At 46.0% G+C, this 20273-nt stretch overlaps 1 protein-coding gene across 1 annotated transcript in view; it reads left to right on the top strand.

The window, feature by feature from the left end:
- The window catches only part of ARHGEF33 (Rho guanine nucleotide exchange factor 33), a 118126-nt gene that overhangs the window by 69836 nt on the left and 28017 nt on the right, over positions 1 to 20273 (top strand). Inside the window, exons 8-9 of the mRNA XM_066595852.1 lie at positions 7663 to 7792; positions 17451 to 17583. Coding sequence (XP_066451949.1) covers positions 7663 to 7792; positions 17451 to 17583 — 263 coding nt within the window. The remainder of the gene's footprint in view (positions 1 to 7662; positions 7793 to 17450; positions 17584 to 20273) is intronic.

Genomic DNA, 20273 nt, shown 5'->3' with positions numbered 1-20273 from the left:
TGAGCTGCGTGAAAAACATTGCTAAATCATACGCACCCAGCTACGCTTTACTGCTGGCTTCGCCATTTGCTTTCCTTAATTGGGAAAAAAAATACCTGCTCTGCCAGAGTTATAATAACTCTGCTACCCTCACGTTCTGTGACACATTAGCAGGGACACAGCACAGTTATTAAACTTCTCATGTTCATTGAATATACGCAGTGCTGCCTTTTGGTGGAAAAACAAGTGGAAACAAATCTATTTGTCCAGCCTCTGTCCGTCCTTACGGGCGGTGGACACGTGTGAGCTGCGTGAAAAACATTGCTAAATCATACGCACCCAGCTACGCTTTACTGCTGGCTTCGCCATTTGCTTTCCTTAATTGGGAAAAAAAATACCTGCTCTGCCAGAGTTATAATAACTCTGCTACCCTCACGTTCTGTGACACATTAGCAGGGACACAGCACAGTTATTAAACTTCTCATGTTCATTGAATATACGCAGTGCTGCCTTTTGGTGGAAAAACAAGTGGAAACAAATCTATTTGTCCAGCCTCTGTCCGTCCTTACGGGCGGTGGACACGTGTGAGCTGCGTGAAAAACATTGCTAAATCATACGCACCCAGCTACGCTTTACTGCTGGCTTCGCCATTTGCTTTCCTTAATTGGGAAAAAAAATACCTGCTCTGCCAGAGTTATAATAACTCTGCTACCCTCACGTTCTGTGACACATTAGCAGGGACACAGCACAGTTATTAAACTTCTCATGTTCATTGAATATACGCAGTGCTGCCTTTTGGTGGAAAAACAAGTGGAAACAAATCTATTTGTCCAGCCTCTGTCCGTCCTTACGGGCGGTGGACACGTGTGAGCTGCGTGAAAAACATTGCTAAATCATACGCACCCAGCTACGCTTTACTGCTGGCTTCGCCATTTGCTTTCCTTAATTGGGAAAAAAAATACCTGCTCTGCCAGAGTTATAATAACTCTGCTACCCTCACGTTCTGTGACACATTAGCAGGGACACAGCACAGTTATTAAACTTCTCATGTTCATTGAATATACGCAGTGCTGCCTTTTGGTGGAAAAACAAGTGGAAACAAATCTATTTGTCCAGCCTCTGTCCGTCCTTACGGGCGGTGGACACGTGTGAGCTGCGTGAAAAACATTGCTAAATCATACGCACCCAGCTACGCTTTACTGCTGGCTTCGCCATTTGCTTTCCTTAATTGGGAAAAAAAATACCTGCTCTGCCAGAGTTATAATAACTCTGCTACCCTCACGTTCTGTGACACATTAGCAGGGACACAGCACAGTTATTAAACTTCTCATGTTCATTGAATATACGCAGTGCTGCCTTTTGGTGGAAAAACAAGTGGAAACAAATCTATTTGTCCAGCCTCTGTCCGTCCTTACGGGCGGTGGACACGTGTGAGCTGCGTGAAAAACATTGCTAAATCATACGCACCCAGCTACGCTTTACTGCTGGCTTCGCCATTTGCTTTCCTTAATTGGGAAAAAAATACCTGCTCTGCCAGAGTTATAATAACTCTGCTACCCTCACGTTCTGTGACACATTAGCAGGGACACAGCACAGTTATTAAACTTAGATTATTAATTCACTAGAGGCAGTGGGGCCTTTCGTTTTCCAAAAAGGGAAAAAATTATATTTGGCCTGCAGTCTTGCGCCAATTTATTTCCTGCCTGTGAAATCAAATCACTGGTAATACAGCATGCTGAGGGGTAGGGGTAGGCCTAGAGGACGTGGACGCGGCCGAGGACGCGGAGGGCCAAGTCAGGGTGTGGGCACAGGCCGAGCTCCTGATCCCGGTGTGTCGCAGCCGACTGCTGCGCGATTAGGAGAGAGGCACGTTTCTGGCGTCCCCACATTCATTGCCCAATTAATGGGTCCACGCGGGAGACGGTTATTAGAAAATGAGCAGTGTGAGCAGGTCCTGTCCTGGATGGCAGAAAGTGCTTCGAGCAACCTATCGTCAACACGCAGTTCTGCGCCGTCCACTGCTGCAAATCCGAATCCTCTGTCTGCTGCTCCTCCTTCCTCCCAGCCTCCTCACTCCACTACAATGACACCTGCTCAGGAGCGGGAACACTCCCAGGAACTGTTCTCGGGCCCCTGCTTAGATTGGGCAGCAGCGGTTCCTCTCCCACCAGAGGAGTTTATCGTCACTGATGCCCAACCATTCGAAAGTTCCCGGGGTCCGAGGGAAGAGGCTGGGGACTTCCGCCAACTGTCTCAACAACTTTCTGTGGGTGAGGAGGACGATGACGATCAGACACAGTTGTCTTGCAGTGAGGTAGTAGTAAGGGCAGTAAGTCCAAGGGAGCAGCGCACAGAGGATTCGGAGGAAGAGCAGCAGGACGATGAGGTGACTGACCCCACCTGGTGTGCAACGCTTACTCAGGAGGACAGGTCTTCAGAGGGGGAGTCAAGGGCATCAGCAGGGCAGGTTGCAAGAGGCAGTGCGGTGGCCAGGGCCAGGGGTAGAGGCAGGGCCAGACCGAATAATCCACCAAGTGTTTCCCAAAGCGCCCCCTCGCGCCATGCCACCCTGCAGAGGCCGAGGTGCTCTAAGGTCTGGCAGTTTTTCACAGAGACGCCTGACGACCGACGAACAGTGGTGTGCAACCTTTGTTGCGCAAAGCTCAGCCGGGGAGCCAACACCAACAGCCTCACCACCACCACCATGCGCAGACATATGATGGCCAAGCACCCCACAAGGTGGGACGAAGGCCGTTCACCGCCTCCGGTTTGCACCCCTGCCTCTCCCCCTGTGCCCCAACCTGCCACTGAGATGCAACCCCCCTCTCAGGACACAGGCACTACCGCCTCATGGCCTGCACCCACACCCTCATCTCCGCTGTCCTCGGCCCCATCCAGCAGTGTAGTTCAGCGCACCGTTCAGCCGTCGCTTGCGCAAGTGTTCGAGCGCAAGCGCAAGTACGCCGCCACGCACCCGCACGCTCAAACGTTAACCGTCCGCATAGCAAAATTCATCAGCCTTGAGATGCTGCCGTATAGGGTTGTGGAAACTGAGTCCTTCAAAAGTATCATGGAGGCGGCGGCCCCGCGCTACTCAGTTCCCAGTCGCCACTACTTTTCCCGATGTGCCGTCCCAGCCCTGCACGACCACGTCTCCCGCAACATTGTGCGCGCCCTCACCAACGCGGTTACTGCCACGGTCCACTTAACTACGGACACGTGGACAAGCACAGGCGGGCAGGGCCACTACATCTCCCTGACGGCACATTGGGTGAATTTAGTGGAGGCTGGGACAGAGTCAGAGCCTGGGACCGCTCACGTCCTACCCACCCCCAGAATTGCGGGCCCCAGCTCGGTGCTGGTATCTGCGGAGGTGTATGCTTCCTCCACTAAAGCACCCTCCTCCTCCTCCTCCTCCTCTGTCTCGCAATCAAGATGTGTTAGCAGCAGCATGTCGCCAGCAGTCGGTGTCGCGCGGTGTGGCAGCACAGCGGTGGGCAAGCGTCAGCAGGCCGTGCTGAAACTACTCAGCTTAGGCGATAAGAGGCACACGGCCCACGAACTGCTGCAGGGTCTGACAGAGCAGACCGACCGCTGGCTTGCGCCGCTGAGCCTCCAACCGGGCATGGTCGTGTGTGACAACGGGCGTAACCTGGTGGCGGCTCTGCAGCTTGGCAGCCTCACGCACGTGCCATGCCTGGCCCACGTCTTTAATTTGGTGGTTCAGCGCTTTCTGAAAAGCTACCCACGCTTGTCAGACCTGCTCGTAAAGGCGCGCCGGCTCTGCGCACATTTCCGCAAGTCCCACACGGACGCTGCCACCCTGCGCACCCTGCAACATCACTTTAAGCTGCCAGTGCACCGACTGCTGTGCGACGTGCCCACACGGTGGAACTCTACGCTCCACATGTTGGCCAGGCTCTATGAACAACGTAGAGCTATAGTCGAATACCAACTCCAACATGGGCGGCGCAGTGGGAGTCAGCCTCCTCAATTCCTTTCAGAAGAGTGGGCCTGGTTGGCAGACATCTGCCATGTCCTTGGTAATTTTGAGGAGTCTACCCAGGTGGTGAGCGGCGATGCTACAATCATTAGCGTCACCATTCCTCTGCTATGCATCTTGAGAAATTCCCTGCAAACCATAAAGGCAGCTGCTTTGCGCTCGGAAACGGGGGCGGGGGAAGACAGTATGCCGCTGGATAGTCAGGGCACCCTCCTGTCTATTTCTCAGCGCGTACAGGAGGAGGAGGAGGAGCATGAGGAGGATGAGGAGGAGGGGGAAGAGACAGCTTGGCCCGCTGCTGACGGTACACCGGCTGATTGCCTGTCATCCTTTCAGCGTGTATGGCCTGAGGAGGAGGAGGAGGAGGAGGAGGATCCTGAAAGTGATCTTCCTAGTGAAGACAGCCATGTGTTGCGTACAGGTACCCTGGCACACATGGCTGACTTCATGTTAGGATGCCTTTCTCGTGACCCTCGCGTTGCACGCATTCTGGCCACTACGGATTACTGGGTGTACACACTGCTCGATCCACGGTATAAGGAGAACCTGCCCACTCTGATTCCCGAAGAGGAAAGGGGTTCGAGAGTGTTGCTATACCACAGGACCCTTGCGGACAAGCTGATGGTAAAATTCCCAGCCGACAGCGCTAGTGGCAGAAGGCGCAGTACCGAGGGCAAGGTAGCAGGGGATGTGCGTAGATCGAGCAGCATGTACATCCCAGGCAGTGCAACAGTCTTTAAGGGCCTGGCCAGCTTTATGGCTCCCCACCAAGACTGTGTCACCGCTCCCCAGTCACGGCTGAGTCGGCGGGAGCACTGTAAAAGGATGGTGAGGGAGTACGTAGCGGATCGCACGACCATCCTTGGTGACGCCTCTGCCCCCTACAACTACTGGGTGTCGAAGCTGGACATGTGGCCTGAACTAGCGCTGTATGCCCTGGAGGTGCTTGCTTGTCCTGCGGCTAGTGTGTTGTCGGAGAGGGTGTTTAGTGCGGCTGGGGGAATCATCACAGATAAGCGTAGCCGCTTGTCAACCGACAGTGCCGACAGGCTAACACTCATCAAGATGAACAAAGGCTGGATTTCCCCAGACTTCTGTTCTCCACCAGCGGACAGCAGCGATACGTAAGCAATACGTAGGCTGCACCCGCGGATGGAAGCTACGTTCTCTCTCACCATCCAAAACGGGGACATTTCTGCTTCATCAATCTGTGTCTAATATTCCTCCTCCTCCTCCTCCTGCTCCTCCTCCTGAAACCTCACGTAATCACGCTGAACGGGCAATTTTTCTTAGGGCCACAAGGCTCACTCAAATAATTTTTCAGAACAATTTTTATAAGTTTCAATGCGCTTAAAAGCATTGGAACTTTAACTTGAACCAATTTTTCGTTACACTGGGCTGCCTCCAGGCCTAGTTACCACTTAAGCCACATTAACCAAAGCGATTAATGGGTTTCACCTGCCCTCTTGGCTGGCCATGGCCAATTTTTGGGATGTACATTAGTACTGTTGATACAGCAATTTTTGTGGGCCCTCGCCTACAGTGTAATCAAATTAATTTTTAGCCCACCTGCATTACAGCTGACGTTACCTCAGCTGTGTTGGGCAATGCAATGGGATATTTTTATGTACCGCCGGTGGGTTCCAGGGAGCCACCCATGCTGTAGGTGCACACTGAGTTTTTAATACATCTGTACACTTCTAAAGAACCCGTCTGACTGGGGCATGCAGTGTGGGCCGAAGCCCACCTGTATTACGCACGACATTACTACCTCAGCTGTGTTGGGCAATGCAATGGGATATTTCTATGTACCGCCGGTGGCTTCCTGGCACCCACCCAGGCAGTGGGTCCACAGGGAGTTTAACCTACATGTGTCCACTTGTAAAGAACCCCAGTCTGACTGGGGCATGCAGTGTGGGCCGAAACCCACCTGCATTAACCCTTTCCAGTCCACTGTGTGACCTGTGAAGACATTAGGGTTTAAGGCTGTACAGCTCCGTTGTTGGTAGACGTCCGTCGGGGTTCTCTTACTGTATATTGCCAGCCTCTCTGCTGTCGGAGCCTATCCTACGTGTCAGCTCATGCAGTACTGGCTTTAGCCAGCATATAGCGCCGTTGTATAACGGCAGAAAAAGAGTAAGCCCCCTAGGAAAACCATATACAAATTGGATTGGAAAGGGTTAAGCACAACATTACTACCTCAGCTGTGTTGGGCAATGCAATGGGATATTTCTATGTACCGCCGGTGGCTTCCTGGCACCCACCCATGCTGTAGGTGCACACGGAGTTTTTACTACATCTGTACACTTATAAAGAACCCCAGTCAGACTGGGGCATGCAGTGTGGGCCGAAGCCCACCTGCATTAAGCACGACATTACTACCTCAGCTGTGTTGGGCAATGCAATGGGATATTTCTGTGTACCGCCGGTGGGTTCCAGGGAGCCACCCATGCTGTGGGTCGACAGGGACTTCACAATAGGGAGTTGTACCTGCCTGTGTCTATGAATTAAAAAGCCCGGTCTGACTGGGGCATGCAGACACCTTGACAGAATGAATAGTGTGTGGCACATAGGTTCCCCATTGCTATGCCCACGTGTGCAGCTCCTGATGGCGGTGGCACAGGATTCTATTTCTCATTGCTTCTGTACAGCATTGTGGGCTATCGCTCCGCCACTTTTAAAGAGGGTCGCTGCCTAGCCGTGCCAACCTCTGCAGTGTGTGCCTGCGGTCCCTCGTCATGGCAGACGCAATTCTAAATAGACATGAGCGTGGTGTGGCATGAGGGCAGCTGAAGGCTGCCCAGGGACACTTTGGTGTGCGCTGTGGGGGGGGAGGGGGGGCGGTTGGGCAGCATGTAACCCAGGAGAAGTGTCAGTGGAGTGTCATGCAGGCAGTGATTGTGCTTTGTTGGAGGTAGTGTGGTGCTTAGCAAAGGTATGCCATGCTAATGAGGGCTTTTCAGAAGTAAAAGTTGTTGGGAGGGGGGGGGGCCCACTCTTGCCGGTATTGTGGCTTAATAGTGGGACCTGTGAACTTGAGATGCAGCCCAACACGTAGCCCCTCGCCTGCCCTATCCGTCACTGTGTCATTCCCATCACTTTCCTGAATTGCCCAGATTTTCACACATGAAAACCTTAGCGAGCATCGGCGAAATACAAAAATGTTCTGGTCGCCCATTGACTTCAATGGGGTTCGTTGTTCGAAACGAACCCTCGAGCATCACGGGAAGTTCGTTCCGAATAACGAACACCCGAACATTTTGGTGTTCGCTCATCTCTATTATTTACCTAATGAGTTCCAGATGTGTTCTCATTTTCACGTAATTGCATAGGGTTTCATGCATACTGTTGTACAACCCCTCCACCATAGACTTCTATGGGGACCTTTGGTGCGCAGAAAGATAGAGCAGGTTCTATATTTTGTCGCTTGCAAATTGAGGAAATGTGTACAAACCCATTGACATCAATGGGATCTATTCTCTGCGTATTGCGTGCGTAAATTTTACATGGGCAAATATGAGCGGAACTACGCCCATATGAAGCCGCCCTAAGTGTTTGAGGAGCTTTAGTCTACTAAAGTACTACTAAAGTGTTTGAGGAGCTTTAGCCTACTAAAACCTAATGGTAATGTATGAATTCATTTTGTGTGTGAACAATGTTCTCATGTTTTCTCTATTAAGCCAGAAGACAGACGGCTGCTAAAGACCTTCTCGAATCAGAAAGAAAGTATGTCCTGAATCTGTCTCATATTCTTAAAATAAGGGCCACGTTGCAAGGGTCTGACATCAAGAGGACCACTAAAGAGAGAAGGTACTGGACGTTTGTTTCTTTATTTAAGAGGACCAGATTTTCCCAGGGTCAAAGCGGGGCAGAGGGGTGTGGTCAGGGGCAGGGCTTATCACAACATATGATTTTACCTCCATCATTATATAAAGTACAGGGCCGGTTCAAAAAAGACAGGGAGCAAATTCTACAGCATTTCTGCATCATAAAACCGTAAAAATATGCACCATCACTGCGGATTTTGACTGGAAATCAGCCGCAAATCCACAGCTAATTTCATACTATGCGGCGCTCCCTAATCTCCTCTGTAGGCTTCCCACTGTCAGTGCTCCCAGGCTTCTGGTTCCCAGCGGCCTGTAGTGGCCTCACCAGACCAGTATCACCTGACCAGTGGCGCTACACCGAACCAGGCCGCTGACAGCAAGAAGCCTATGGTGAATGTGAGGGGGAGCAGCGAATAGTATGAAATCAGCTGCAAATATGCAGCTGATTTCCAGTCAAAATCTGCACCAATAGTACAAAATTTGACTGTTTTTTAGATGCAGAATTTGCTGCGGACATTCTGCAGCATTTCCACCATGTGTAAACATCTCATAAGTCAGCTTGAGGTATGCTGCGACATGCAGACTGGGCCCAGTAGTAATAGTGATCCCCACAGTGGCTCCAGTAGTAATAGTGCTCCCTTATACCAGCCCAGCAATAATAGTGACCCTTCCACAGTAGCCCTATAGTATTAGCGCTCCCCTATACTAGCCCCAGCAATAATAGTGCCCCCCACAGTAGCCCCATAGTATTAGCACCCCCCTATACCAGCCCCAGCAATAAAAGTGACCCTCACAGTAGCCCCATAGTATTAGTGCTCCACTCTACCAGCCCAGCAATAATAGTGACCCCCACAATGATCCATATACTTACCTCTTCCTGGTCTTCACAGCGCCAATGCTCCTCTCAGTGTTGCTGAAAGAAGTGTGTGTGCACCCGCAGCAGCACCTCCTTACCTCTCCTCTCTAGCGGAACCAAAGAGGAAAGGTGAGGAGAGGAAGATCGGCAGTGTGTACATCTGGCCTGCAGCGCTGCAGAGTGACTACTGGTTGGGGAGCTCTGGCACGTCGGCCGGTAATCACTTTAATGGCGACCAGACGTCACCAGAAAGCGGGACAAATGGCTGTCCTGCTGGGGTCCCGGCGGAAGGCGGGACACAGGGTCCCAAAGCTGGACTATTCGGCCTAGATTAGGATGTCTGGTCACTAGAGATGAGCGAACGTGCTCGGCCCCGCCCCTTTTTCGCCCGAATACCGCGATTTTCGAGTACTTCCGTACTCGGGCGAAAAAATTCGGGGGTCGCCGTGGCGGCGCGGGGGGTTGCAGCGGGGAGTGGGGGGGAGAGGGAGAGAGAGAGGGCTCCCCCCTGTTCCCCGCTGCTACCCCCCCACGCCGCCACGCCTCTCCCCGCCCCCCGGCACACCCGAGTACTTTTCACCCGAGTAGTGAAGTACTCGAAAATCGCGGTATTCGGGCGAAAAAGGGGCGGGGCCGAGCACGTTCGCTCATCTCTACTGGTCACCTTACTTTAGAACACTTACTATATAATAACGATACAAAAAGGCAACTTTTAAGTAGATGACTGTGAGCAATGAATACTGCAGAAGTGATCAGTAGTACAATATCACGTTTATAGAAATTAGCATAGAGTAAAAATTGCTCTATAGGGCCTATCACTGCACTATAGGGCCTATCAATTACCCAGATCACTGGTTGTCAGGCCAAAATATTTAAGGAAAGTGTGTCCCTTGACTCCATCAAAATTACACGCATCACATTGAGCCGAGGCCGGGTCTAGGGTATGCACACATCAGGTGTATACAAAAAGCCTAAAACAAATATACAAACACATAAACATACATGTGTATAAACATCATAACAGTACACAGTATTGTACCTTTTGCGCACACAAGGCATGTCGACATGTGCACGACACCCTGCCTGCCCCGATTTAACAAGCTATTTAAATGAGGTCCAGATGTGTTCTATTTTTCACAGAATTGCACTGCATATATGCGCACATCCCATAGACTTCTATAGGGGCCTTTGCTGCGCAATATGCAGAAAGTTAGAGCAGGACCTTTTTTTGCGCATACGAAATGCGTGTGCAAAAATCGTTAATGAGAACAAACCGTGATTGTTCCCAGCAAGAGAAACCACGTAATCATGTAGATATGATACCTTTTAATGGCTAACAAAAATACATGATGTAATAATAGCGAGCTTCCGAACCAACGCAGGGTTCTTCTTCAGGCTTATGGATTGGATCTGAAGAGGCATGCATATTTATACATACTTATAACATACGTACTTATGACAAGGCACCTGCTCTCCACCTTTCCAGCTGCCCAACTTTTAGATGGAAGAAAAAGCACTGCATGCAACTCTTTTTCTTCCGGTATTTTAAGCTGGAGCTGTGACGGAACCTCTGAAACTGTTTTTATTTGTGTATTAACTGCTTGTTTGAGATCCATAAGAGGAAAATGTTGTCGACATATGTAAGTCTTGTGATAGAATTGAATTACATTTTACACAGTAGTGTCATGTGCATAATACTTGTGCTGTGTGCATAATATTTGTGCTCTGTGCATAGCAATAGGTACGTGTACAAAAGACACATTCTTTTACTAACAAGGTATCAGATGCTGAGCATGCAGATTTGTCATAATTAACCTTTGTAATCACATAGGCTGTAGACTTTGAATTGCTAACCTTGTGAGGGGTTGTATATAAGCTCTAGGACTGCTAGAAATGCAAAAGTGTTGTTTCTGTGTTAACTTTTTTGGTGTACTGCCCATAATTTGGATTCACTGACTGATGAGGCTTAGATACCCCTTGAGTATAACCTAAACCAGCTGAATATGCGTAACATTCTGGAAAGGATTTCAGTACATTTCTAAGGCTCTGGGACACCGTCCATCCACAGTGGGAGGCAGAGCATTATTCTTAAGTGTAGAAGTCTAGGTATAGTGATGAATCACCCCAGGAAGTGGCCATTCTGGCAAATTAGTACAAGGACATCAACAACCCCAGGAAGTTACAGAACCTTACAGAAGAACATTCAAAGAATTAAGGATGTCTCCAGCCTCATCTAAGCCATTGGCCATGACTCAACACTGAGAAAGATAATGCACTGGAGTGATAATGCTTGTCAGATTGATGGAAACAAAAAAATGATTGTAAGAGTCTATGAACATATAAGTCAAAAGTGAAACTCCTTAGATACTACAGGTCTCATTATGTCCGGTAGAAATCTACGACCACATAGACTCCTATGGGGCACAAAATCACAGCACAGAAAAGTGCAGTTAAATGCTCAATAAGTGTGCGATAGCCCATGATAGCGCTCCCTTCACAGTGCAATTATGTAATGCTTTTGTGAGTGAATTTACGCCTACATTCATATGAACATTCTGACCAGACTGTTAGGAGGTGTTGGGACCAGCGGATGTGTAAGGGCACACAAGGCGACCAGGATCAGGATGCCCTCAACAGGCCATCAGTAGAAAGGATCCTCTGATTGTTCAACAAGCATGAGCAGCTCAAACTGTTTTGTTGTCTGCCATCTGGAGACAGGTGGCACAGTCATTACAGGCCCCTTTGTCTGTGGGAACCATTTGTATGTGCTTGATTGAAGAACATTTGGTCTCATGGCCTCCATTACATCTACTGCCTTTGACATCCACCCACTGTCCCCTCTGTTTTGCAGTAGTGTTGTGAATGACAAAACTGGACAGCTACAGAGTGGAACAACCTTTAGGGCCTCAGGTGGCAAGACCATTTATCTAATCACGCCACAACTCTTCTCACATTCCAGTAATGCGCCCCCTCTCAAACTCTGGTAACGGGGTGAAATTTCTTGGATTGCGTTGCAGAGGTATCTAGTGGTCAACAAGTTCTACACAAGCAAAAGAAGAGGTCTCTTCACACAAGGAGCCTCTGAGAGCCTTTTTATAGGCCAAAGGTGCAACCACTTTTAGGGCCTCAGGTGACAAGACTGTTCATCTAATCACACCACAACTCTAATCATTTACACATCTGCCTGAGATGTAACTGCATGCTGAGTTTTGCAGTAGAATAACAACTTTTATGTCCTTGATTTTTTTTTTACAAAAAAGTGAACAATAGTAATGATTAGTCAGTTTCAACAAAGGAGAAGATCAACAATAAATGTATTGTTAACCTTTGATCATGAATTGTGATGCTATAAAAATATTTATTTTTATTGGTAAGATTGATAGATGTAATGATACTCAGTGATATTCAGTCCACTCTCACACAGGCGTTTGTAAAAACGACGCATTTTACAGCGTTTTAGAATCATTGCAATGGGTAATTTAGTGCGTCATAAAAGCGCTGAACACACTAAAACAGAACTTACAGTGTTTGTTTTAGCGTGCGTTAGAAATGCTTCTCTAAAAACGCTCCTCTGAGAAGCCCCATTGAAACAAATGGAGGCTCAGTGCAGTGTTTTTAGTGGGCGTTGGTAACGCCCACTAAACTCTGTAAAAGAACGCCTGTGTGAGAGTGGCCTTACAGAAAGCATTGCTGCCTAGTTTGCAGCCTGATCCTGCTGCTCAGTGGTGAGGACTGTGCTTCCCAAGAATCATGTGCTCGATTGTGTAATATAGGACACACTACGCTGTACCAAAATCCGGAATCTAACAGATTATCCCTACCTCCTAATGATAATAAATACAGTAACTAAATAACATAATAATACAGTGACTAAATAGCAACCATTATTTTGTGACTAAATACTACCATACCATACCAATATCACTACAGAGTGACCGCATAGGGCCATAATACCGCAACTAAATAACACCAACTTGCTAAATGACATCCAAATACCTTGATTAGATAACATTCCAATACCTTGCTTGGGAAAACCACCTTACCAACATACAGTTAGGGCCAGAAATATTTGGACAGTGACACAAGTTTTGTTATTTTAGCTGTTTACAAAAACATGTTCAGAAATACAATTATATATATAATATGGGCTGAAAGTGCACACTCCCAGCTGCAATATGAGAGTTTCCACATCCAAATTGGAGAAAGGGTTTTGGAATCATAGCTCTGTAATGCATAGCCTCCTCTTTTTCAAGGGACCAAAAGTAATTGGACAATGGACTCTAAGGGCTGCAATTAACTCAGAAGGCGTCTCCCTCGTTAACCTGTAATCAATTAAGTAGTTAAAAGGTCTGGGGTTGATTCCAGGTGTGTGCTTTTGGATTTGGAAGCTGTTGCTGTGACCAGACAACATGTGGTCAAAGGAACTCTCAATTGAGGTGAAGCAGAACATCCTGAGGCTGAAAAAAAAGAAAAAATCCATCAGAGAGATAGCAGACATGCTTGGAGTAGCAAAATCAACAGTTGGGTACATTCTGAGAAAAAAGGAATTCACTGGTGAGCTTGGGAACTCAAAAAGGCCTGAGCGTCCACGGAAGACAACGGTGGTGGATGATCGCCGCATACTTTCTTTGGTGAAGAAGAACCCGTTCACAACATCAACTGAAGTCCAGAACACTCTCAGGGAAGTAGGTGTATCTGTCTCTAAGTCAACAGTAAAGAGAAGACTCCATGAAAGTAAATACAAAGGGTTCACATCTAGATGCAAACCATTCATCAATTCCAAAAATAGACAGGCCAGAGTTAAATTTGCCGAAAAACACCTCAAGAAGCCAGCCCAGTTCTGGAAAAGTATTCTATGGACAGATGAGACAAAGATCAACCTGTACCAGAATGATGGGAAGAAAAAAGTTTGGAGAAGAAAGGGAACGGCACATGATCCAAGGCACACCACATCCTCTGTAAAACATGGTGGAGGCAACGTGATGGCATGGGCATGCATGGCTTTCAATGGCACTGGGTCACTTGTGTTTATTGATGACATAACAGCAGACAAGAGTAGCCGGATGAATTCTGAAGTGTACCGGGATATACTTTCAGCCAAATGCTGCAAAGTTGATCAGACGGCGCTTCACAGTACAGATGGACAATGACCCCAAGCATACAGCCAAAGCTACCCAGGAGTTCATGAGTGCAAAAAAGTGGAACATTCTGCAATGGCCAAGTCAATCACCAGATCTTAACCCAATTGAGCATGCATTTCACTTGCTCAAATCCAGACTTCAGACGGAAAGACCCACAAACAAGCAAGATCTGAAGGCTGCGGCTGTAAAGGCCTGGCAAAGCATTAAGAAGGAGGAAACATAGCGTTTGGTGATGTCCATGGGTTCCAGACTTAAGGCAGTGATTGCCTCCAAAGGATTCGCAACAAAATATTGAAAAAAAAATATTTTGTTTGGGTTATGTTTATTTGTCCAATTACTTTTGAGCTCCTAAAATGTGGAGTGTTTGTAAAGAAATGTGTACAATTCCTACATTTTCTATCAGATATTTTTGTTCAACCCTTTAAATTAAACGTTACAATCTGCACTTGAATTCTGTTGTAGAGGCTTCATTTCAAATCCAATGCGGTGGCATGCAGAGCCCAACTCGCGAAAATTGTGTTACTGTCCAAATATTTCTGGCCCTAACTGTAACACACCATATTGTGACTAAATGACACAATAATACCATTGCTGAACAAAAACTACATAAATACCTAAATTACCACCATACTGACACTAAATACAGTAATCATATCATAGTGAGATACATGGAGATATTAATTAAATACTGATCAGACATAAACGCATAATAAACAATTAAATTCAGTTACTCACAGGTGACATCATCTGGTCTTGTTCCTTTTCTTCTTCATCTGCTCCAGACCTTCATGACTTCTACAACTAATTCCTTCCCTCTATGGAGTTTTGCCCCTCTGAAAATATCAGCATCACATAGTGTCATCTAAAAATAACACTACTCACTGTATCGCCTGAATTAAATAATAATCTACACTGTTTCTGTCTAAATAAATTATAATACACATTCTGCCCTCCTGAAATAAATTATAATATTACGACCACTTTAGTTTAAAACTGTCGTAGAGAACAGAAAAACATTATTTTACTAAAACACCAATCACGGCCCAGGTACACTATCTACTATCTACTATCTAGAAGGATGAACATGTTCAAATATATGCCAGTTTATTACTATCATGATCATTATTACTATTATTAAAGTTGGTGACTTCAAGTGATAAGCAAGAACACCGTATCACAAGCCTTCTATTTCAAACACTTTGCTGACCAAGATCAACTTAGATTGTACAGAGAGGATCTGATGACAGATGGTAGTGGGGCAAAATTGCTGTATGATGACAAGGGTGGGCTAAATAAATGCCAGCTATTTTAGTGCAATATTGCTTAAAGGGGTTGTCCCGCGCCGAAACGGTTTTTTTTTTTTTTTTAACCCCCCCCCGTTCGGCGCGAGACAACCCCGATGCAGGGGTTAAAAAAACAACCCGCACAGCGCTTACCTGAATCCCGGCGGTCCGGCGTCTTCATACTTACCTGCTGAAGATGGTCGCCGGGATCCTCTGTCTCCGTGGACCGCAGGGCTTCTGTGCGGTCCATTGCCGATTCCAGCCTCCTGATTGGCTGGAATCGGCACGTGACGGGGCGGAGCTACACGGAGCCGGCATTCTACACGAGCGGCCCCATAGAAGACTGCAGAAGACCCGGACTGCGCAAGCGCGGCTAATTTGGCCATCGGAGGGCGAAAATTAGTCGGCTCCATGGGAACGAGGACGCCAGCAACGGAGCAGGTAAGTATAAAACTTTTTATAACTTCTGTATGGCTCATAATTAATGCACAATGTACATTACAAAGTGCATTATTATGGCCATACAGAAGTGTATAGACCCACTTGCTGCCGCGGGACAACCCCTTTAAGGTCAGATATCAAGAGTCAGATACAAGTAAAGCGCACTTTAATACACTTCTAGAAAAAATGTAATCATTCAGCTGGTGGCCGAGGTCCTGAAATTCTGTCGTATTTATATTCTGTGCTATACATTGCTCCCCCGTTTCCTCTATAGATTTCAGCATATATATTTAGTTATATTATTTTTGGATTTTCTATAGGTCACTAGCAAATTTTAATGGGGTTGTCCCGCCTATAGCTATTGATGACCTATCCTAAAGATAGATTATCAACAATAGATCAACAAGAATTTGCCGCCTGGGACCCTGGTGATCAGATGTTTCTTTGGGCTAGTGTCTTAAGCCACTTTTACATGGGACGACTGTTGGACACTTCAGCGCCCGACAGCTGCCCCAGTGATGATCACTCCTGTGCTTTTACATAGGAGCAATCACCGCTCAATGACTGGAGGTGAAGTGGGACGAGGATTCTTCCGTCTGCCCACCTCCATTTGCAGTAAATCCTGTTTATACACAATGATGCTGAAGTACATTATAATACATTTCTCCCCCAGAAATTAGTAATGCACATCTTTCTATCAAATTTAAAGAGCTTGTCCCAAGGTCTAAAGTTATTCCTTATCTTCAGAATATAGGATAACTGTATGGTCGGTGGGGTTTCGCCTACTGGGATTCCCAATGATGCTGGTCCTCACATGAATGGAGCTAGCTGGACATTGACAACCACTCCTACTTGGCAAGTTCTGGCACTATCATTGAAAGGAATGGAGTGGCAGAGCGTATGCGTTACCTCGGCTCCACTTATGTAGGAACAGTCAGGTGCATCATTCTCAGAAATGGTGGGGGTCCAAGCCATTGAAACCTCACCAATCACATAGTTATTCCCTATGCTGTAAATAGGGGATAATTTTACATCTTGGTAAAACCTCTTTAAATTTATAAAGTACATTGGACACAGCTGTCACATTACAGAGCTTTACAACATGTCCATGCACCTCGCTATAATGCTTTCTAGACTCCCAGCAGAAGAGACGCTACTCTAATGCACTGGGCTGGCCACAAGTTCCTTGGCAGGAAGCAGGCAGTCGTGGCATAGTATACTCAGACCTATGACCCTGTGCAGTATGTCCAGACATCAAGGAGGAGGATGTGAAAGCTTCGAGTTCATCCTTATTCACACAGCACAGTGTTAGCCTGCAGCGCGATCAGTTTCCCACTGGGCAACATTGGTAGTTTTCAGCTGCATTGCTGAGTCTCAGTCCAGACAATGTGACCCCCTAAAGCTACACTGATGGTAAAGTTTTTTAGTTATTCTCTGTGTCCTGTGCAGAGGTCACTGTGCAGAGAGAGGGAAGAAGTGTGTTGTGATAATTGCCTTTTGTCAATGGTGGATCCTGTGTCTTATGCTTCCAGCTGTATAATAGAGGTGTTATTTTTCATTGTAATCCCACTTGTCATTATGAGGTGACTGTTGAGAAGTGATCTCTAGAGGAACAGGAAGTGACAGCCTATTATGAGGCTCAGTGGCCAGAGTGAAAACTGCAACATTTAGGATTATTTTTAGTATAGATAGTGACTTGGAAAATTACTGATAACATCAATGAAAATAACATATAAATTTGATTCAAACAGTTGGTAATTTTTTGACAGTACATTTCATTTCGTTTATAACATTGATACATTGTAAACTTTTTATAATTTACCATTGTCTTTTTTCATCATCAGCTAATATTGTGATTCATTTTATTACATTAATGAGGATGAAATCATCTTCAAGGGTCACTTTTTGTTCATTTCTTAGTTTCTTCCCCAGTTCCTTGCGGTATTTGATCCAGCATCACCTGGACCTGCTCCATGTATTGCAGGAAAGAGTGATAAAATGGTCCAAACAAGGAATCCTGGGAGATATATTCCTTAAGTTAACCAATGATGAGGTAACTATGCCATTTTGCAAATATTTTATTTGTCTTTGTATCTCCTTTTCTATATTATATTTAATTGTGTTTGTACATTAATTACTTTTTTGATTGCATAAATCAATGACAGGTTTCACTTATATACATAATTAACTTCATAATTCAATATTTATTCAAACACAACTTTATTCGAAACTGTGTGTAATGACACATTTATACTCTTGTTCCCTTCATCCTAGCTGATTACCTTCTTGGTTTTAGAGAAGTAAAGACCCATTTACACACAACAATTATCGCTCAAAATTATGGCTTTTGAGCAATAATTGCTGCGTGTAAATGCTTCCATCTTTCGCTCTTCGGCTGAAGGATAATATTTAGCATGAAAACTATCGTTTAGCTGAATAGAAGATAACAGGAACTGCATGCTGTGTTCTGCATGGAGCAGCTGATTACATTGTACTCAGCTGACAGCCATGTGCGAGAACAAAGGAGCTGTATGCAGAGAACAGACCACTTGCTGTTCTCCGCAAGCAGCTCCTGGAGGCTCATTTACATGGAAATGAAGCTGATAAAGTCCTTCATGCAAAATGATCACAGAAACTGTCAAACTTTCAATTGTTTGAAAGATTGTCTTTGCGTATTGAGGCTTTAGGTAGGTTGCAGCAGGCATTTTGATGCAATGCCATATTCTTTTAACATACAAATGTGGACATTAAGTAAGCTATGAATCGTATGAAACGCTCTTGGCCACTGGTTACAGATGTAAAACAAATCCTTTTTTCGGTCTGACGATGAAATTGTATATTAGTCCTATCACCATAGCCTACTCCCACTGAACAGTTCTATACAAATATATTAGTCTGAGATGCTGTACGTTGTCTTTCCTTATGTAGTGCAAGCAGTCTAATGCACTGTGTGCCATTTGGATAGAAGGTTGGGGCCCGCTTTTGGCTCAGCGCCTACCATGGGCAGACTTGGACTTGCCCACCGGGGAACTGGTGAACCCTTACTCCTGTCCAGACTTTTCCCATTCCCCAACAGCAAAACCACATGCCATACACATTCTTTGGGTGGAGAGAGAAGTGCAGCAAACCCACAGTGAAGACTAAGACTAAAGGCCTGGGAAGATACCCTGATCTTTAAGTGCTTAGATTGCATATGGTAGATAACAGGAGGTGCTGCCACCCAGATTAACCCACCGATGGTGGGAGGGTAGAATATGCTAAAAGAAAAATCTGCTGTGTAGGCATAACTCTCCGGAGGTTCCAATAAAGGTACCAGAACAATTGGATGAATATCCAACTTCTTTTATTTAGAATATTAAAATTTTAAAATCCAGCTAATTAACACGTTTTGGGGTAAACCCCTTCATCATCCCAGAATTACTGTTGAAGCGGTTTACCTCGAAACGCGTTTATTAGTGCCTGGGAAATTTTAAATCCCTCTGCTCCCTGCCAGCATGTACAGCCTGGAGCAGAGAGATATCACCGGGGACTACTGTATGCGGTTTCCAGTCACGTGATCATGTAAAGTACAAAAAAGTTTAAAAAGTTGAAGTTTCATCTCCCCTCACGGATAACATCCGTGAGGGAGGATGAAATTACGCACCTAAGGGTCATTTGTGGGGGTTCTCCATTGTTTTGGCTGCTCAAGGACTCTGCAAGTGTGCTATGGGGCCTAAAACGCCTTCAAGCAAAATTACTGTTCTGAAAGCTACCGGCTGCTCCTTTTGGTTTGAGCCCCGCATACAGATAGAAGATTAGGGCAACAACGGGTATGTTTCTGAACACGGGACAAACGGGGGTATCAAGTCTTCATTCATATGTGTGTGTGCTGTACAAAAAAAACTGTTTTTTTAAATGACGATTGCCAATAAATGAAAATCACAATTTTTTCCTTCTGCTTTGCTTATATTCATTCACAATCCGTCTAGTCAAAATACACCCCTAGATGAATTCGTTAAGAGGTCTAGTTTTCAAAATGGGGTCATTTGTGCTGATTCTCTGTCCTTTTGGAAGCTCAAGGGTTCTACAAGTATGCTATAGGGCCTAAATCACCTTCAAGCAAAATGTCTGTTCTGAAAGCCACTGGCTGCTCCTTTCGGTTTGGACCCCAGTGTGCTTATGGACTAGGGCCACAATGGGTATGTTTCTGAGCACAGGACAAACAGAGGTATCCATTTTGGGGTGTAAATCCTCATTTTCATGTGCATTATAGAAAAAAATTCATGTCTTTAAAATGACATTTTCAGTAATCTGAAATTTTATTTTTTCTCCTATAAATTGCATTAATTCCTGTGGGGTTGAAATACTCATGACCTCCCTCACTGAATATATATGGGGTGTAGTTTTTAAAATGGGGTCTTTTGGGGTGTATCTATGTTGCTTGGCTTTGTTTGCATGTCTAAGGAATGCCTTTTTGGTCTGTAGATTTCCATGAAGACCACTTCTGATCAGGCTTCTCTAGACAGTAGATAGTTGTTCCTGGGCTCCACTGATTTCTGCCAGTTCTGACATAATGGCACTGGTTTACATCTTCCGATTTCAAAGGGATATAAGCATGATATGTCTTTCATCTGCTGCACTAAGTTTCCTTGACTGACCACTGCGTCTACAGTCCTCAACGTTGGCTTTTTCAAAAGAGTTTTAGCAGCATATCTTGAATTTTAGTCTGCTATGAAATCTTTGCCTGGGAGAGACCTTGCTAAT

The sequence above is a fragment of the Eleutherodactylus coqui genome, chromosome 3 (genome assembly GCF_035609145.1).
Source record: "Eleutherodactylus coqui strain aEleCoq1 chromosome 3, aEleCoq1.hap1, whole genome shotgun sequence".
In the NCBI taxonomy this organism is placed as follows: Eukaryota; Metazoa; Chordata; class Amphibia; order Anura; family Eleutherodactylidae; genus Eleutherodactylus; species Eleutherodactylus coqui.
The sequence above is the reverse complement of the archived record's forward strand: the minus strand, read 5'-3'. Positions and strand labels throughout refer to the sequence as shown.